General features: G+C 34.1%; 2 protein-coding genes and 2 pseudogenes across 4 annotated transcripts; 3 read left to right on the top strand and 1 right to left on the bottom strand.

Annotated features, from left to right (window-relative positions):
* Positions 1-3,125: 3,125 nt before the first annotated feature.
* On the top strand, positions 3,126-5,972 carry AT5G28190 (uncharacterized protein; the record flags this gene model as incomplete). The annotated part of the gene is made up of 4 exons (NM_122702.1): positions 3,126-3,701; positions 3,829-4,585; positions 4,627-5,513; positions 5,673-5,972. 4 exons carry the CDS (start codon positions 3,126-3,128, stop codon positions 5,970-5,972), a joined length of 2,520 nt encoding a protein of 839 aa, NP_198171.1.
* Positions 5,973-9,878: 3,906 nt separating this feature from the next.
* Positions 9,879-11,039, bottom strand: AT5G28180 (Galactose oxidase/kelch repeat superfamily protein; the record flags this gene model as incomplete). Its single annotated transcript, NM_122701.1, has 2 exons — positions 9,879-10,103; positions 10,206-11,039. The coding sequence occupies 2 exons, from the start codon at positions 11,037-11,039 to the stop codon at positions 9,879-9,881; spliced, it is 1,059 nt and encodes a 352-aa protein (NP_198170.1).
* Positions 11,040-13,085: 2,046 nt separating this feature from the next.
* On the top strand, positions 13,086-13,589 carry AT5G28176 (annotated as a pseudogene; the record flags this gene model as incomplete). The annotated part of the gene is made up of 1 exon: positions 13,086-13,589.
* A 1,231-nt stretch (positions 13,590-14,820) lies between these two features.
* On the top strand, positions 14,821-17,796 carry AT5G28173 (annotated as a pseudogene; the record flags this gene model as incomplete). The annotated part of the gene is made up of 1 exon: positions 14,821-17,796.
* Between the last annotated feature and the right edge of the window lie 592 nt (positions 17,797-18,388).

Below are 18,388 nucleotides of genomic sequence, written 5' to 3'. Positions count from 1 at the left end.
ACTAAGCGAAAATGGAAACGCACACAAGTCATAAGAAAAATGAAAAGGGTTGGGAAGAGCCAAGGATGATGGTGTGCAAGAGTTTGGTTATGGTTCTCATAATTTTTTCTCTCTTTGGTCTTCACCAATGTAAGAAATTTTTATTCAAACTTGTCAATTTTTCATGCATATTTACATTTTTCAGGAAATGATGATGGTTTGCTAGAGAATCTAAATGCATACGTATCCAAATATATATTCAATAAGATTTGTGTTCCTGACTAGAAGAATGAGAACATAGATCAATGATAATTTGCCCCCCAAAAATAAAGATCAATGATAATTGATGATGGATTCTTTTGTTTTAATTTATAATTCTCAATATATGTATTTGCAAGCGTCAACAGCCAACACACATTTGTTGTTATTTTCGCATACTTGATATGTAGGAGAAAGTTATTAGTTGAGAAGATGATTCAAGATGAATTGTAAAAATTTCGTACATTATATATAAATATATGTTATTATTTTCTTTCAAAAATCTAGACGTTAAGGACGTCGTAGTATTACACTATATACATCAATAGTCTAAATGAAAACAAAACTCATTTTAGCATAATTCAGATTATGTAGTATATGACTTGAAATGAAAGTTACTATATTTACTTGTCTCGGTTAGATTTCCCCAGTCATTCCATCCGTCGGGAGAGATGACTCGAAACATGTAAATTTGAGAGAAAAACACAACTGCATAGGCTCTCAAGGGTTTTCCCAAGCCACACCTTCCTGGTTCCATCAATCTTACAATTTAAGAAAGAAAATTCATGACTTCTCATCAAGCGAGTCCCTTCCATGAGCGGTAATGGAGCCACTAATACCAGATGTAGTCTCTTTGGCTATTGATCTTAATATCTTATTGTGCATTTATCATAGAAAGTTCTAGTCTCGAACTCCCAATATTATCTAATATCTTTTTAACATATATTCTTCTCCCCTCATGCGCATATTGTTTTTCATGAATCAATCTCATCATCTCTTGCCTGTCTAGCTCATATAATCTCCATCAATTCAACAACCCTATAGGATCAATAAACGAATTTTATATATACATCAGTAGTGATTAATTGATAAATATTTTATGATTGTAGTGACAGCACGAGTTCAGCTTGCAAAATGGTTAGTATCCTAGCTTTGTTGATAAAGACACTAAACAGAATTGCCAGATTACAGAGTTTGTTACTTATTTGCTTTTGTCCAGCGCAGAATTGCCAGACAGAATTGTGATGAAGATTCTTTACAACGAATATGTGGTATGCTTTGCTTTCTTTTGGAATAATGTCAATACCGTTCATCGTACTTCACTTTCCTCTACTCTGAAAATTGATTGCCCATAAGAAAGGCTGACAGCTCTTATTTGAACCTTTTTCCAGCCACCTTTCTTCAGAGGCTGTACAGAAGAAGAAGAAGCTTAGTATGTACGGCCAAATATTCCTTTGAGAATGCACAGGCAACATAAAGTAGCAAATTTAAAAACATATTAGTTAACATCACATGTTAACTTTAAAGGTAATCTGATTACATAAGAATACTACGAATTACCAGTTTTTAAAGTAGCAAATTTAAAAACATATTAGTTATAAAGAATTGTACACAACACAAGACATAATCTCCAGAGATAACAAAAAGATATTTCTTCAAATTGATCTCCTGAAGTATTCACGAGAGTCGTCTTCCAAACCTGAGACGAGAGCAAAAAAGAGAAATAAATGAATTAGATATTTTTTCAAACTTTTTCTTTTGGTTAATTGTCAATGATTTGGTTAATGGGCTACTGTTGTTTGAAATCAGTTCTCATAGTGACCACAATAACTATCCAGAAGAGTGTAAGTGCACTTACCTCTAATTCGGTCGCATCCACTTGCTCCACTAATGATACTACTGATACACTAATTTAACATATCTTTCACATTTTCTATATATATGAACTTCCACTATTAAAGCTTTCTTTCGTCCATCGTCGTAATTGCACACAAACTATATTCTTAAATGTGATTTGCCTCCCTCATCGTCGTAATTGCCATATCTAAGCTCTACGTGCATATCAAGCTAGCATTAGAACATTGCCACTTTTGTATTTATAATGGAGTGCAACTACATCATCACGGAGCAGCTAAAAGATTCTGATTTTAGAACACATCAGTTTTTAGAAAAAAACTAATTTTTCTTAACTTTGATCATTATAGTCTCGTGATATCCAAACATGGAGAGTGGAGAGAGTCATGAAGATTGACACAAACTTACTTGATTGATTCTCTATCAGAAGTTGGCAAGGTAAGCTTGTTGATGCAGCGCATCTCCAAGACGATCGTACATTTGAGCTAGTTAGTTGTTTGGTTTGTGCTTCTCATGGGCTTAATGTTGATTTGGGCTTTAAATGATTGTATTAGTTTGCTTATTCTTTAAGCTAGGGTTTTCATTCTCTTCTCTTATTTAAAAAGATGTGATTCATAATTGTAATTAGCTTTTGATTATTGAATAAACAAGTTTTAAGAGAGCTTTGTCTAAAGCCTAGATAGGAGGACTCTCAACCCTAAGAGCTTGTGTTCAAGCCCTGCAAGGAGGACTTGCAAAACCTTGTCGAAATCGATCTCTTGGAACCGATCTCGACCTTATCCTTTATTGCTTCTTCGTTAAGTTTCGACGTTGTAAGCAAGATCCGTTCGTGAATCCGAGTTCTCCTAGAGATCTTGTGTTCTCGTCTGCTATTTAGCTTCCGCTCTCTATCAGTTGGTATCAGATTCATCTCGTTCCTGGTGGTTTGATTTCCTGTCAAGCAAGATGTCTTTGAAAGACATGAGATGGGATTCTAGTTTTAAGTTGGATATTCCTAAGTTCCATGGTGAAATTCGTGTCGATTCTTTCCTTGATTGGCTCGTGGATGTTGAAGAAATTTTGGAGTTAATAAGAGTTCCTGATGATCTATTATAGTTTCGCTTGTGACGAATAAATTTCGAGGACACGCATCATCATGGTGGCATCAAGTGAAGAAATCACGCAAGCAAGCTGACAAGAGTCCAATTAAATCATGGACTAAACTTAAGCAGAAATTGTGTGCAACCTTTTTACCTCGTAATTACGATCATACGATGTATAATTGTTTACGAAATTCGAGACTAAAAGGGCGCTTGGTGGATGATTACACGGAGAATTGTGGTGGCTTTCAAGTCAAAGACTTCGTCAATAAACCTATCTATGATGTTGTTGGCGATGATGTATCGTCTACAAAACGCACCTATGATGGGGATCCAAAAATTGGCGTCAAAGATGATGGATTTAATGATGTCAAAAATGATGGATTTGATGATGTTGTTTCCAACGCGGAGAACATCGATGATTATTTCAACACACAAGACGTTGACGATAACGACAAAGCCGTGGCAAATAAAATCGACGATGTAAATGTTTTTGTAGCTGTTGTTGAAGATTGTGATTCACATGATGATCCAAGTCAAGACGAAGGCGCTAGCTTTGATGTTACAAAAGTCGATGATCTAGTTGATAATGTTAATCCCTTAGATGTCTTCTCTAATGTCTTTTCTCCGGTTGATGATGGTTGTGAAGAAGACGTCTACAACACGGATTTTATCGGAAATCAAGTGGTGGAATACAGAAGACTTTCGTCAATTCAATATGAAGTAGTCATCACTAATCATGACAAGGAGGTAGAAGTTTCATATCTGGATAATGGAAACCACATTTATTCAATTTTTTCTTGCAAACGGTCATTACAATATCAATGATGAACCTCCAGATCGTGGTCGAAGCGAGATTTTGTTTTTTCACGGTGAGTTAGATCTCTGTAACAAGATCTATGGTACTTTAATTTCTAATAGCTATAAAGAGGAAAATCCTTGCTATGTTGATTCTTACAGAGAGATAACTGAAGTTGAGTGTGCAAAACCTTTCATATTTTCTCGTCATTGTGGGTTAACTAGACAAGATTCACATGTGAGCTACAAAACTAATAAAACAGATGAGGGAGTATATGTGTGCAGCTCACAGATGGAGTTTATGAATTGGGCTTTTGGAAGAGAAGATCCAATTACAATTTCATTGTGTTGTAAAAGTGACGTTTCTGATGTTTACGGTGAAGACGTAAATGTCATATATCACACTGATATTTTTTCTAGCATGGGAGCTTTGCTTACAATGGTGGCTTTATGTGTTGAAAATATTCTAATGGTGAGGCTATTAACACATGAGATTAACGATGTGTCGTCTGCGGTCACCAATGCTATGAGTTTTCTTCTCAATGTGTATGGAGCCATAATTACAGCAACTTTTGAAAGAAGAGGAATATTTCTGTTGTTGTTTGATGTGCGCCACGAGCCAAAAAGTGGCCGGAGTAACGTATTTGATACTAAGCGTTGCCATGATTTAGTACAAGAGACATCATCCTCGATCAATCACCAATGTCAAGAAGAGATGGAATGGTGCAGTCAAGTGGCAGCGTTGATCGCATCACTTCGGAGCAGAATGAGCCAGTATTGGTGGGATAGTTCCTCACAAGAAGACTTGTTGATACTAAGCCGTCAGCGGCCACTAGGTGATCTCTCTATTCCTGAATATATATATGTGCAGAGAGAGGGAATTACAAGATCAAATCCAAAGTCATAGGTGGTTTTCTCATGCATGTTTTGAGGTCTTCTATGGGGTTCTCAATTCGAGTCATGACTTGTCGTAGATGGAAGGATAGTTTGTTATATTGCGGTAACAACAACTCTGGGGAACTATATGAGGAGCACACTGATGGTGAAAAATATCACCTTTTGGTTGTTGTGGGTTCTTTTGGCGGTGTAGTTATGATTGGTGGCTTGTCAAAAGTCCATATTTTGCATCACCACCAGGTTCTCGTCAACATGGAGTCATCAATGGTTCATGTGATTTTTGTGCTGCTTCATCATGTTTTTTGGATGGTGTTAGTCTTCCCGACTACATCGATTTCAAGAGAGTCTCGGGCGTCTTTTATTTGTTGGAGTGAAGTTGCTTGCGAATCAAGAAAACTGTTGACTTGTGGAAAGTTAAGCTTCGTAGTGGCTTGTTTCTCTACAAATGTTCGTTTCTTGGTGGGTAAGGAGACTACAAATGCGCTTGTTCTTGCATTGATGTTGAAGTTACATGCTCTCAGCTTGGATATTAACTCATCATCACATACTCTACCGAAGATCACACACGGAATGTTCAAGAAGATATGGCTTTGTTTCTTGGGTGACAGTAAACGTTGGGAAGAAAAGTGTTGTTGGGCCGAATTTGCAAACACGTTTAGCTATGTCTCTGAACACGTTAATGTATTCAACACCATCCTGATCAAGATTCGCGGTGGAATCTTCTCCTATAGGGGGAAAACAACTAATGCAATGGGATTTTGGAACAATCAATGGAACCACTTGCAGCCCTCGTGTGCTCTGATTAGAAAGCAATATACAAGTGATGTGAAGACGATCTCTCCTGCAAATCAAGAAGAAGAAGATTTGGTTTTTGCATATATGAAAAGGGATGTGCGAATGTTTGGTTCTATTTGTGAAGAAACATTTCTCCTTACGTACACAAACAGGTACCAAGAGAACAATGCTATGGTTGATAAAGTCTACCTGCATCAAAACAAGATTCGAGGTCGAATCTTTTCATCGTAGGAGGGCATGATGCAGCGCATCAAGAAGACGAATGCAGTCAATGTTGTGTTCATGTGGAAGTTACTTGATTTCAGCTTGGATATGCCGCCGACAATTGAATGGAGAGAAAAGATCTGTGAGGTGATGAGTTTATCCAAAGAGACAGCGGATATCTTGGTCACATGTGTTCAAAGAATCTTGGACTCCACGATTGTTTTAACAAAGGCTTTATATGGAGGAACTCCTAGCAAAAGAAACGCCATGAAGTTCTTACTCGAAAGTATTATGAATTGGTGGACAAAGGATATCTTCAAGATTTAGTTTTAATTTTTATTTTATTTTTATAAAAGGAAATAGGAAAAGGTCATTTGCAAAAAAGTCATATTTGATAAATTGTTTAAATATATAGCACTATATATGCGTAAATTAAGAAACTAACACAAATGGCAGGCAAGTTATGATGACCAAAAGTGGGTCAGTGGTTATAACTTCATAGGTAGTGGTTATGGTTATGGTCATGGCGACGACTGTTGTTGTGGTGGTGGTTAATGTTGATGATGATGAGGGCATAATTATAACTAGATAATAACCTGCATTTCATGCGGGATAAAGCATTTCAAGTAAAATTATTATGGTTAAAACAGTTATTTATGATCCAAAATCCGTTTGTGTAAAATATAATACATAATAAAAAGAAAAATTATTATAAAAATACATTTTACCCATGAATATTTGAACATGAAATAAAACTTCAACGTGATGGGAAAAGTATTGACAATGTTACCATTTATGGCAATATGTCTTTCTATGTTTTTAAAAATCAAACGTGATATGTATAAGTTTTCTTATTAGAATATATTAAATAATTCATTTTAGTCTCACAATTTTGATTATACTACCATATTTTTATAAGTGACCAATTGCCATTAGTCGTATCACTAATTAATACTTTTGACATCACATTAATTAATATTTTAAAACTATAGTATTATATATATTAAGATATTTATGAAGAAAATGTATATATATATATATATATCTATATATATATATAAGTAAAAAATAGAAATAAACAATTTTGAAAAACAACATATGAATAAGAAACAAAATATATAGAAATAAAAAAGAAATGTAAATTTTTGATAAACAATATGTGATTACATTAAACTTATATTTTTATTTTGTCAATCTTCTTATTTTTCAACCAAAAATATATTTGATTAACCTTATATCTTTTCAATATAAATAATAACCTGATGCATCCAATTCTATTATATCTTTTAATATTATAAATTTTGAACCGTCTGTAACAGTTAGGATTAGTTAGTACTTTTAATAGCGTATTTTTCTATTTTTAATTACTTTTGCCATTGTGGACACTCTTTGTTGGGATGTTTCTGCTTTATATATTTGATAGGTCATATGTTTTTGTATGATGTTATAAATGATTTGATGTTGTTTGAATAAAATTGTGTGCTCTTTCATATTGGTTAAGATTCGTGAGATCTTAATTTAAGTAAAAATTTTGGCTTAAAGAAAAAGAATCAACGAAAAGTACACATGTTTTCTTAGGTATACACTTCGCAAGTAACTTTCAATTTTGTAGCAGTAAGAATTTGGGACTGAACCTGAAATCAAGTATACGTGTGAAACTATAGTTGTGTGCAGGTGGTGGATATACTGGTTTTAAATTGCACAAATCTTACGAGAAAATAGGCAATGATTATGATTTTGGAGGTTACAAACGGTTTGATGGGAAACAAATTATGTGGTACTTAAAAATAAATTATTAGGAATTGTTATTTAGCGATTTTGACGAATGCATCATCAATTGCATGTGACTTAAAAATGTCACTAGCTAATAAATCTAGGAAAGTGGTGGTGGCGGTGAGAGATAAAGAACATACAAGTAAGATCGTGTTAAGAATCTCTCTTGGAAAATATTTCTAAACCAATATAGTTAAAAATTGTTTATGTTAAACGACAAGTGGATACATTATGGACAATATGGCAACATCTTGCGTGGTTCTTTTGAACTTAGGTTGTATATATTTCGGTTGGATGATATCTAACGAGTCAAAAGTACAAAGACTTGTGTTGGAATTGTGGATATATTATCAAATAATAATAATTATAATGCAAAGTCATAATTATGATGGTAATAGTTTAATATGATCTGGATTTCAAGTTGTTGGGCCTTTAATAGGCTTCATCTTAAATTTATCAAATAGGCCCATTTGTCATATTCTATTTGGTGCAATGATTCGGTAGACAATATTATAGGGGCATAATATATATATATATATATATATAATGTAGGGGCAATCCGAGACTTTTCTGTAATGAACAATATGTTTAGCTAAACACGATTATAGGGGCACTCAAGAACACGAAACTAATATTCATGGTTTGTATACATAAACTAACATTCAAGGTTTGTATATATAACGAGTATAATACTGTACATTGTACATTTTACCAAATTAATGAGAATAAACGATTGTTTTGGTTTCTGTCATCTTCTTCTTCTTTCACTCTCTCTCTCTAGAGTTTGTTACAGAAGATTGAAGATTCCTGATAGTATATAAATCTTCGATTTGAAGTAACATAATGAAACTATTCAAATTGTGTTTTAAGTACTCTACATGATTTGAATGTAAGAGCATCATTTTTGCACAAAAAAATATAAAAATAAGGGGAAACGCCAAGAGAATTCAATCACCTCCACCACTTGTTGAGAAGATAGTTCAAAACCAACTTTTTCCTGAAGTTACTCAAGCATTCTACTGCCCATAGGCCATAAATACCGCTTCAAGAGGGGATGCAAGCTTGGGATAAGATAATCGATTTACCTGTATTAGTTCTCTCACTAACCATGATGTTCCATTGTTACGATATAACATAAAAGAAAATTTGTATTCTGATAATATAATATTTTTTTGCCGTCTAGATTTATTTTTTTTTGTAAATTATGAGAACTGTTACATAAACGATTCTATCACGTGCAATTCCTTCTGACCCTTATTAGATCCACGAAGACAACACCTCCTTCTCTTCTTTATGCTCTTGATGCACACCTATAATGAAAGTCTCTGCGGAGAATCCTCGCGAATGGCAATAATTGTACATCGTTGGAGATTTTTTGCACACTTGTTTCCATTAATCTCCAAATATGCTGATAAATCGCATTATCTGGGTCTTGAACCTCAGACCTCTTGGTATAGAAGCATTAATGAACTTTTAGTCAACTAATGGACCAATGAGGCTTCCATGATAATATAAATCATAGAATAACTAATTAACTAAAATACATATTTTAAGGGGTTTGATATTTTTGATACAACAAATTTTATCAAAACAAATTATCGACAAGTCTGAATCCGAGCTTAATCAAACTATATATAGTACCATACATATTGTACCAAGCGTTTGGTTATAATTTATACCATATAAAACAAAGAATCCGAAACTAAAAAAAAATGAATCGAACCAAATTGAAAGAGTATAATGTCCAAAGTAAATGATAGCACATATGTTGTTCAAATTTAGTTTCTCTGGTTAATTTCTCTGTAGATTTTAACCAGGGGGCAATAAAATTGGGCTAGGCAACAAAAAATATTAGTGTTTGACTGAGGATCACATTACAGAGCTGAAACAGAGTAGCAAACATGTTGCAGAAACACTAATCCTCTTCACTTTTGAATCTTATCTGACCAAAAAGAGACAGAGGCATCAAACGGCAAGCAGTTGCAGTTGCAGAGATATATTCTCATTTATTAGACATGTATAAAGCTGTTTGGTCTCCATAGAAAGTTGTACACGTAGATCTGTTTAAGTTCTTTATCTTTGCAACTGCAACTGCTTGTATACTGGTACGAAATCTTTCTAAGTAATAAATATGCTTTAGAATTTTTTATGATAACTTTTCCAAGTATTGCAAGTTTAAAAACTACACATTCGGACTTTTGGGTCTGTCTTGTCAGAACATTGAACATGGAGTCTCTTTCCAATATAATCTTTTAACTCCATCTAAACCGAAACTCTAAAGCTATGCAACATTTGACTTGGTGATTCACTTGACGTACAAATCAATTTACCAATAGACTTACACGTCCGTCTAAACCAACATTTTGTAGTTTGATGTATTTCTCGTAGATACACTAAACAATAAAGAGAGGAAAAAAAATCCTTTAGCAATGGTAAAAACAAAAACATGATTAGATTTAATCAAATCCTATTTAGTAGACTATACAAGAAAACGTATGAGCTTGGAACCGTAAGCACGATACTAGCCCACTCAATTTTCCCCCAAACTTCATCAACACCATCACGTTTTTCAAGCGCAATCACCGCACACCAAATATCTTTGTCTTGAGAAAGACCAACCTTGTCCCATAAGATTAAGAGTTTTCCACCATAGTTAGCTATTTCAATCATTCCACAACCAAGATTCTTGTTCAACATATCTAAACCTTTTACCACTCTCCATTTTTTACTATTTTTGTCATACCATCAGCAGCTCTGTTTATCACAATAACACCATACATTATTTACCATACATTGCACAGGTGATTTTTCTGCAACATTCCATTTACCTTCTTTTGGATCATAAACAGAGTCTATCTTCTCGTTGCTGCTAACGTAAAGCTTTTCTTGGAACACATCTATTTTTCTAATTGAAGAAAAACGGAGCTCAGAGCCAGGGTCAGGTAAAGCTTCCCAAGTTTGAGTCTTTGGGTCAAAAACCTCACCCCAATTCACGGATTCATCATCCCTGCAACCTCCCATGACATATAGTTTCCCATTGTAGGCGTGCCCGATGGCTTTCGCTCGAGCTACAGTCATGTTTGGGGCATTACACCAAAACAAATCCTCCTTGTTACGGACAAACATGTTGGAGGACGGATCATTGTGTTGGCTGAGTCCGTATACTTCGGAACCAACAGAAATTAGGTAATGTGGTACAATAGAACAATATGAAGAAGGTATTTGTACCAACCGAGTAGCTCCTGTAGACCTCTCGTTCTTCTCAAGTTGGTTGGTTAAGATTTGACCAGGTTTTATCCAGAGGGTGAACATTGATGGATTAGGTTTATCAGGAAACTTTAAGCAGACATGAAAAAAACTTTCGTAGGTTTTAAGTTGCACTCGCGCCACGGTGAGCTCGTTAGATATGAGGAGAGTGCGGAAGGTCTTGCAGACTAGGGAGAGTTTCGGATAGTACGATCTCGATATGCGGGCTAAACAGTTCAAGACGATTTCATCAGGGAGCGACAAAAACGTCAGCTTCTTTTCCTTTCTAGAGAAAGTTTTGTAAAGTAAGGACACAACGAAGAGTAGCACCAACACAACGAAGAGCCAAAGAAAAATCAACCAAAAGCTAATCATGATCAAGGATGTAACAAGCGTACACAGGGATTCAAAGAAAAGGAAGGAAGCCGATGAAACCAAACAAGAAGATTCGTCAAGGAGACTTATTTGCGATGGAATTGTTCAAAACTCTAAAGACGCCAGTCGTCAACTAGAAGTTATGATGATAACACTAATATGATCTGGATTTGAAGTTTAATGGCCTTTATTGGGTTTAATTGTTAATTTATCAATTAGGCCCATTTGTCACATTTTCTTTGATTCTAACGTACAAATACTTAACTTATATAAAACTAGAAGTTGTCCACGCGATGCGTGGATTTTATATTCGGTTTTAGTTTTAAATATAGAATAATATTTATATTAAATTATATATAAAATTTATTTATAATTGTTAATATATCGATCAAAATAATTAATAATAGTAACTTTTATGTTTACAAATTATGATGTTTTTTACAAAGACATTTTAGTTAATTAAAAGTTTGCATTCAATTTTTTTTTTTTTTTTTTTTTTGTGAAAACAGTATGTTTTACTATATATTAAAAAATAAACATAAATTATTCAGTTTTTTTTTTTGTGAAAATGCAAATGCATGTATTACCAATTGTTTTGAAAGTCAAAACAATAGATGAACCTTCTTCACATTTAAAAATTTAAAGCTTATGATTTAAGATAACTTTCAATGAAAAACCCTCCAACTTGACTAAAGATCTCAGATGTCAGTTAAAAAAAATAAGTCATATAAAATTTGTTAAATGTATTGAAAGACGTTAATTTCTATATATAATTTATTAAAAATTGTTAATATAGGGCTCAAAAATAATTTAAATTTTCAATTTTGATGTTTACCAATTATTATCGCATAAATATAGAGTTATTTATTTTTAACTTCAAATGATGGAAAAAAATGATGGAAAAATATGTCTCTAAGTTAAATGTTATAACCTTTGATAAATTGAAACCATAATTTTTATATATAATTAATTTAAGATTATATAACAATTGTTATTATTTATATGTGATGTAATGGCAACAATAATAGCTATACTTTAGGTAACCTTTAAAAATGAAACCAAAAAATTAGGAATCATGTATATATAAAAGTAAGGTTTCACTCTTTCCTTATTGGTCCACTTGGCAATATAAGTTTTTTTTTTAATTCTTAATAAATAATAAATAACATATTTAACACACAGTTTAATATAAAACTGAAATCATAAAAATATGTATCAATTATATTCTTCCACTCTACTTTATTCAACACACAATAAATTAAAAATTAACTCCCACAATTTATTTACAAAACTGAAATCATAAATATATATATAAATTAATTATATTTCTCCACACCATTTTATTCAACACACAATAAATTAAAAATTAACTCCCACAATTTATTTACAAAACTGAAATCATAAATATATATAAATTAATTATATTTCTCCACACCATTTTATTCAACACACAATAAATTAAAAATTAACTCCCACAATTTATTTTCATTCTCTCATTTCCTAATCCCCTTCCACTGTATCTCAAATATTGTTTTGTTTTGTTTTAAGTTTTTTTCTTTGTTGTTGTTATGAGTTTGAAAAATATTATTGTAAAAGCTAAATTCTAAATTTTAATTTTAGATTATGAACCTTACACTGTTATTTTTTTTGTTTAAATAAATTTTTAAAACAATTTAAGAAAATATAAACTTGGAGAAGATAAATCTTAAATCATTTCAATATGTCACTCATATAAAAGAATCTATTTTTTTTTGCTTCAATATAATTTTCTAATGTGTATTATAGACATAGATTTTTGTAATTTGTATTGTAGAGTCTTTCAATAATTTCGACTTATAGGTTTAAAAACAATTATTGGAAAGGTCATTAAATGTAGGGAATGTGACACGTTTAGGCACTTTCAAAGAATTTTATTACTTTTGAGGCACTTTTCAGGGATGAGGCACTTTTCCTTGTTTTTGGAGGATAAAATGACAATTATATCCTTTTTAAACTAAACCATCAATTACTTAACCGGTTAACATGATTTTGTTTGAATTGGTATATAATAAAACGACAGATGAGATTTGCAGATGAGAAAGGGAGTTACCTTCACAATTACAGGCCGTCCGATTATCTCACAATATCAATGTCGATGGCTGATAATTCTTCCGGCCAATCTCTTTCTCATTGCAAACCTCCAACATCTTCTCCTTCCTCTCCATCAACCACCGTTTCTTCTCCGAAATCGCCGTTTCGTCTTTGTTTCGAGAAACCTCCATCTAGATTCGGGTTATCGTTTGGATCTGACTCTGTTTCTGCATCGTCTCTTCCGGAAGAAGTTTTAAAAAAGGAAACGACCTACAAGGCTTGATATACCGATTGGTGTTGATGGATTTGTAGCTCCGATTTCTTCATCGGTTGATGTAGCTGTGACGTCGAGGGAGGAGTGTAAAGAGGTTGAAAGAGAAGGTGATGATTATTCTGTTTATTGTAAGAGAGGAAGAAGAGAAGCTAGAGAGGTTGTATCAAGTTGGGCTCCAATGATAATGTTAGATGAGCAAACAAAAAAGTGCTAATTTTATCGATCTATAAACACATTCGCAGCAAAACAAAGACATACTTGTCCATTAATGATTGTCCAAGCAGTCTAGTCCATATGGTCATCTAATGACTCACATGGTAGTTTCATACTAATACATAAGTTTATACATAAACAATAAACGTCAATCCTAAGTACATTATCCATGTCTATTTGACCATTTATCCACATGTGTATAGACATGTTGAGATAATTTTATCGAGCTATAAACACATTCACAGCAAATCAAAGACATACTTGTCCATTAATGATTGTCCAAGCAGTCCAGTACATATGGTCATCTAATAAGTCATATGGTAGTTTCATACTAATACATAAGTTTATACATGAACAATAAACGCCAATCCAAAGTACATTATCCATGTTTCTTTGACCATTTATCCAAATGTATATAGACATGTTGATGCAATTTTATCGAGCTATAAACACATTCGCAGCAAATCAAAGACATACTTGTCCATTAATGATTGTCCAAGCAGTCCAGTCCATATGATCATCTAATGACTCACATGATAGTTTCATACTAATACATAAATTTATACATGAACAATAAACGCCAATCCAAAGTATATTATCCATGTTTCTTTGACCATTTATCCAACATATCAAGTCCAATAAAAGATAAACTGCAAAATATTAATGTCCACTTCTGTATGTCCAACTATTTTATCATATTTGTTCACTGATAATTGTCCAGTATCGTCGAATGTTTAAACTGTTATATTGATTATGTTTGATGTAAAGGGATGTAAATTATATCTTTCATGTTTTTGACCTTAGTTCCTTTTTGGACTTTTTTAGACAAACCCAAAAAATATAAAAAAGAAAACCATGATTTATATTGGTTAGTGATGTATCTGTTTTTGTTGTAGAGAAAAGAGGATTCCTAATAATTTGGTCTTCTATCATATTGATGCTTCTCCCAAAATGTTCAGCTCTACTTGAGTGTATACATGCAAAAAATGAATTGAAGATTTTATTTGATTATTTAAAATTTTTCCCACAATGTTTTATGTGTTTTTGTTTGATTTATTTTTTGTTTGCTGATTTTTAACTTTCCATTATACTGATTGTGTTCTATATATCCACAATATTATGTCCACAATATAATGTCCAATAAATCCAAAAAAAATGTAAAATTGATGAGTGTTTCATACTTGTGTATTGTTGAGTGTCCAATATGATCAATCAATTAGTTAACCAGTTATCTTGCTTAGGTTTGTAGCGGTATCTAAAAAAAATGTATCCACTCAGTGCATAAAGAGACGGTTGAGATCTTCACACAAAGAAAGGAGTTATTTGACGATTACAGACGGTTGTAATGCAGTCATTATTTCGATGTCGACGAAGGTACAATGAAAAAATATCCTTAAATATCGTAACACGTTTACGATACTCAATTACGCTATTAGGTAATTAACGTGAATGCTCTGTTTTGTTTTGGTTAGGGATTGATGGATGAGTTTTGTATGGTAATTTGTGGAGATTGGGTTTGTTCGTCGAATGGAGAGTGGAAACTGGAGATCTGTAACAAACTGTTTTCTAGGGTTGTTCCAATTTCTGAGGGAATGACACTGGGAGCGTTTAAGTCAGCGATTTCGAAAGAGTTCGGAATGATTGGTGTAAATCCTTTGTTGAGTTATGCTGCACCGGATAAGGATATGTTCACAACAAAGGAGAAGACTCCTCCAGTTTTGGTTACAAGCGAGGTTGGCCTTCTGTACTATCTAAGTGCACTTAGAGAAAACAGAGATCTTAATTTGTTTGTGAAGTTTGAAGAAATGGAGGAAGATTTACAAAGTTTTGATACACGAGGAGATAGTAGCACTAAACGACCGCGTCAAAGCAGTTTGGAGGAAGAGTGTGGTTCAAAAACGCCTAAAAGTGGTGTCACATCTGTTCGCGATATATCGTCTGTGGGTTCAAAAACTCCTACAATTGTGTTGACCCCTCGTGATGACGAATTCATGGAGGAATTGGAACAAGCAGAAGCAAACATAGGAAGTAACAGTGGGCATAAATCGTCACGGAATGATACTGATAACGAATGTTTTAACAATGATGTTGAAAAGTTGTTTTTCGTTGATAACGATACAGAGGAAGTTGAAGCAGTCACGGAAAAACCTGAAGATAGTATGCCCTGTGGCGGTTATGATAAGGAGTTTTGGTCAAATTTCTTAACAGATGATTATGGTGGCTCCAATGCTAATGAGTTGATGGCAACAGGAGGTTTAGATGTAAGGTACGGGTCTAACAATAAGGTTGTGGGCTCCAATCCGGATGAAGTGGTTTTCTGTACTGGCAGCGGAGTTATGTGAATGGGGCTGGCGAAAGTATAAAGACAGAGCATACAAAAAAGACTCCACAAGTTATGAAAGGAAAGATGCTCGGTGGAGTTGGAAGCTCTCAGGAAACGAGTAATGAGGTCAAAAAGTTGGAGGAAGTGGATGACGAGGAGTTTGACATCCCACCTTTGTTTGAGGACATCGAGTATGAAGTTGATAACTTACCTGATTTGGACATTGATGATGATGGTAAAGGTATATACCAGGGAAAAGTGTATGCGAGCAAAGAAGATTGCCAAATAGGATTGGCTATATTTGCGATAAAGAATCAGTTTCATTTCAAGCAAACAAGAACAAAATGGAATTATTTTGTTCTCAGTTGCTCAGATGAGAAATGTGATTGGAGAATATTGGCCACTGTAATGAATGGCACAGGTTACTATGAAATTAAGAAAGCGCAGCTTCAACACACATGTTCGGTTGATACTAGAAGGCAGTATTTAAGGCAACGTCAAAAGTGATTGCATCTGTATTTAAGGCAAAATACAGTGAAGCTTCTGCTGGTCCTGTTCCAATGGATCTTCAGCAACTTGTACTAGAAGATTTGAGGGTTTCTGCGTCATACAAAAAGTGTTGGAGAGCTAGGGAATCAGCTTTAACAGATGTTGGCGGGAGTGATGAAGAGTCTTATAGCAATTTGGCTGAATATTTGCATCTTCTGAAGTTAACAAATCCAGGGACGATAACACATATAGAAACAGAACCTGATATTGAAGATGAAAGGAAAGAGAGGTTTTTATATATGTTTTTAGCTTTTGGGGCTTCAATACAAGGTTTTAAGCATCTGAGAAGGGTTTTGGTTGTGGATGGAACACATTTGAAAGGAAAATACAAGGGGGTTTTACTCACAGCAAGTGGTCAAGATGCAAACTTTCAAGTGTATCCACTCGCATTTGCTGTGGTGGATAGCGAGAACGATGATGCATGGACTTGGTTCTTTACAAAGTTGGAGCGGATAATAGCTGACAGCAACACACTCACTATATTATCAGATAGGCACGAATCGATAAAGGTAGGGGTGAAGAAGGTATTTCCGCAAGCACATCATGGTGCATGTATTATTCACCTATGTAGGAATATACAAGCAAGGTTCAAGAACAGAGGATTGACGCAGTTAGTGAAAAACGCTGGATATGAGTTTACGAGTGGAAAGTTTAAAACGCTTTATAATCAGATTAATGCCATTAACCCCCTTTGCATAAAGTATCTACACGACGTAGGGATGGCTCATTGGACAAGGCTATATTTCCCTGGCCAGCGTTTCAATCTGATGACTAGCAATATTGCTGAAACGTTAAACAAGGCGTTGTTCAAGGGGAGATCGTCACATATTGTGGAATTGCTAAGATTTATTAGGTCTATGTTGACACGTTGGTTCAACGCGCGTCGGAAGAAGTCACAAGCACATTCAGGTCCAGTACCTCCGGAGGTTGACAAGCAAATTTCAAAAAACTTGACAACATCAAGTGGAAGCAAGGTTGGTAGGGTAACCAGCTGGAGCTACGAGGTAGTTGGGAAGCTAGGTGGTAGCAATGTTGTTGATCTAGAAAAGAAGCAGTGCACCTGCAAGAGATATGATAAACTGAAGATACCATGTGGTCATGCTTTGGTGGCTGCCAATAGCATTAACCTCTCGTACAAGGCTTTAGTTGATGATTATTTCAAACCACACTCATGGGTTGCGAGTTACAAAGGAGCAGTATTCCCTGAAGCAAATGGCAAAGAAGAAGACATACCGGAAGAGCTCCCACACCGTTCCATGCTTCCACCATATACTCGGAGACCATCAGGGAGGCCTAAAGGTAGCAAGAATACCATCAACAGGGGAATATAAGGTTAGATAAATATTTTGTAAATCTCGTACATTGTCTAAGCTTTTGAAAAACTAACCAAACTAATGCAACATGTTGGTTAACATGGTAAACGTAGAAACCTAAGACAGGAAGGACGCAGCAGAACAGGTGCTCACGCTGCAAAGGATTGGGTCATAACAGGACAAGTTGTTCTAATCCAATTTGAGAAATTGTGTTTTCGAATTTTAGTTGTTAATATATGTATGATGATTAACTAGTTGCTATTTTTTTTTGTAAAATATTTCAGTTCTTATTGTAAAACTAGTTGCTATGTTTTTTGTAAAATATTTCAGTTCTTATAATTAGTTATTGCTGAAACATATCTTGATTGTATCGCAAACCTCTGCAATACCGTTTGCTTATCCATAAAGCCGTATCCATATGGAGATGCTTTTTAACAGGTAATGTAGTTCTAATCCATTTTGAGTACTTGTAGTTGATTTTTTTAGATTGGGTCATAACAGGACAAGTTGATCTAATCCAATGAGAAATTGTATTTTTGAATTTAAGTTGTTAATAAATGTATGATCTATAACTAGTTGCCATGTTTTTGTAAAATATTTCAGTTCT

This window comes from Arabidopsis thaliana, chromosome 5 (assembly GCF_000001735.4).
Source record: "Arabidopsis thaliana chromosome 5, partial sequence".
Classification (NCBI taxonomy): Eukaryota; Viridiplantae; Streptophyta; class Magnoliopsida; order Brassicales; family Brassicaceae; genus Arabidopsis; species Arabidopsis thaliana.
The sequence above is the reverse complement of the archived record's forward strand: the minus strand, read 5'-3'. Positions and strand labels throughout refer to the sequence as shown.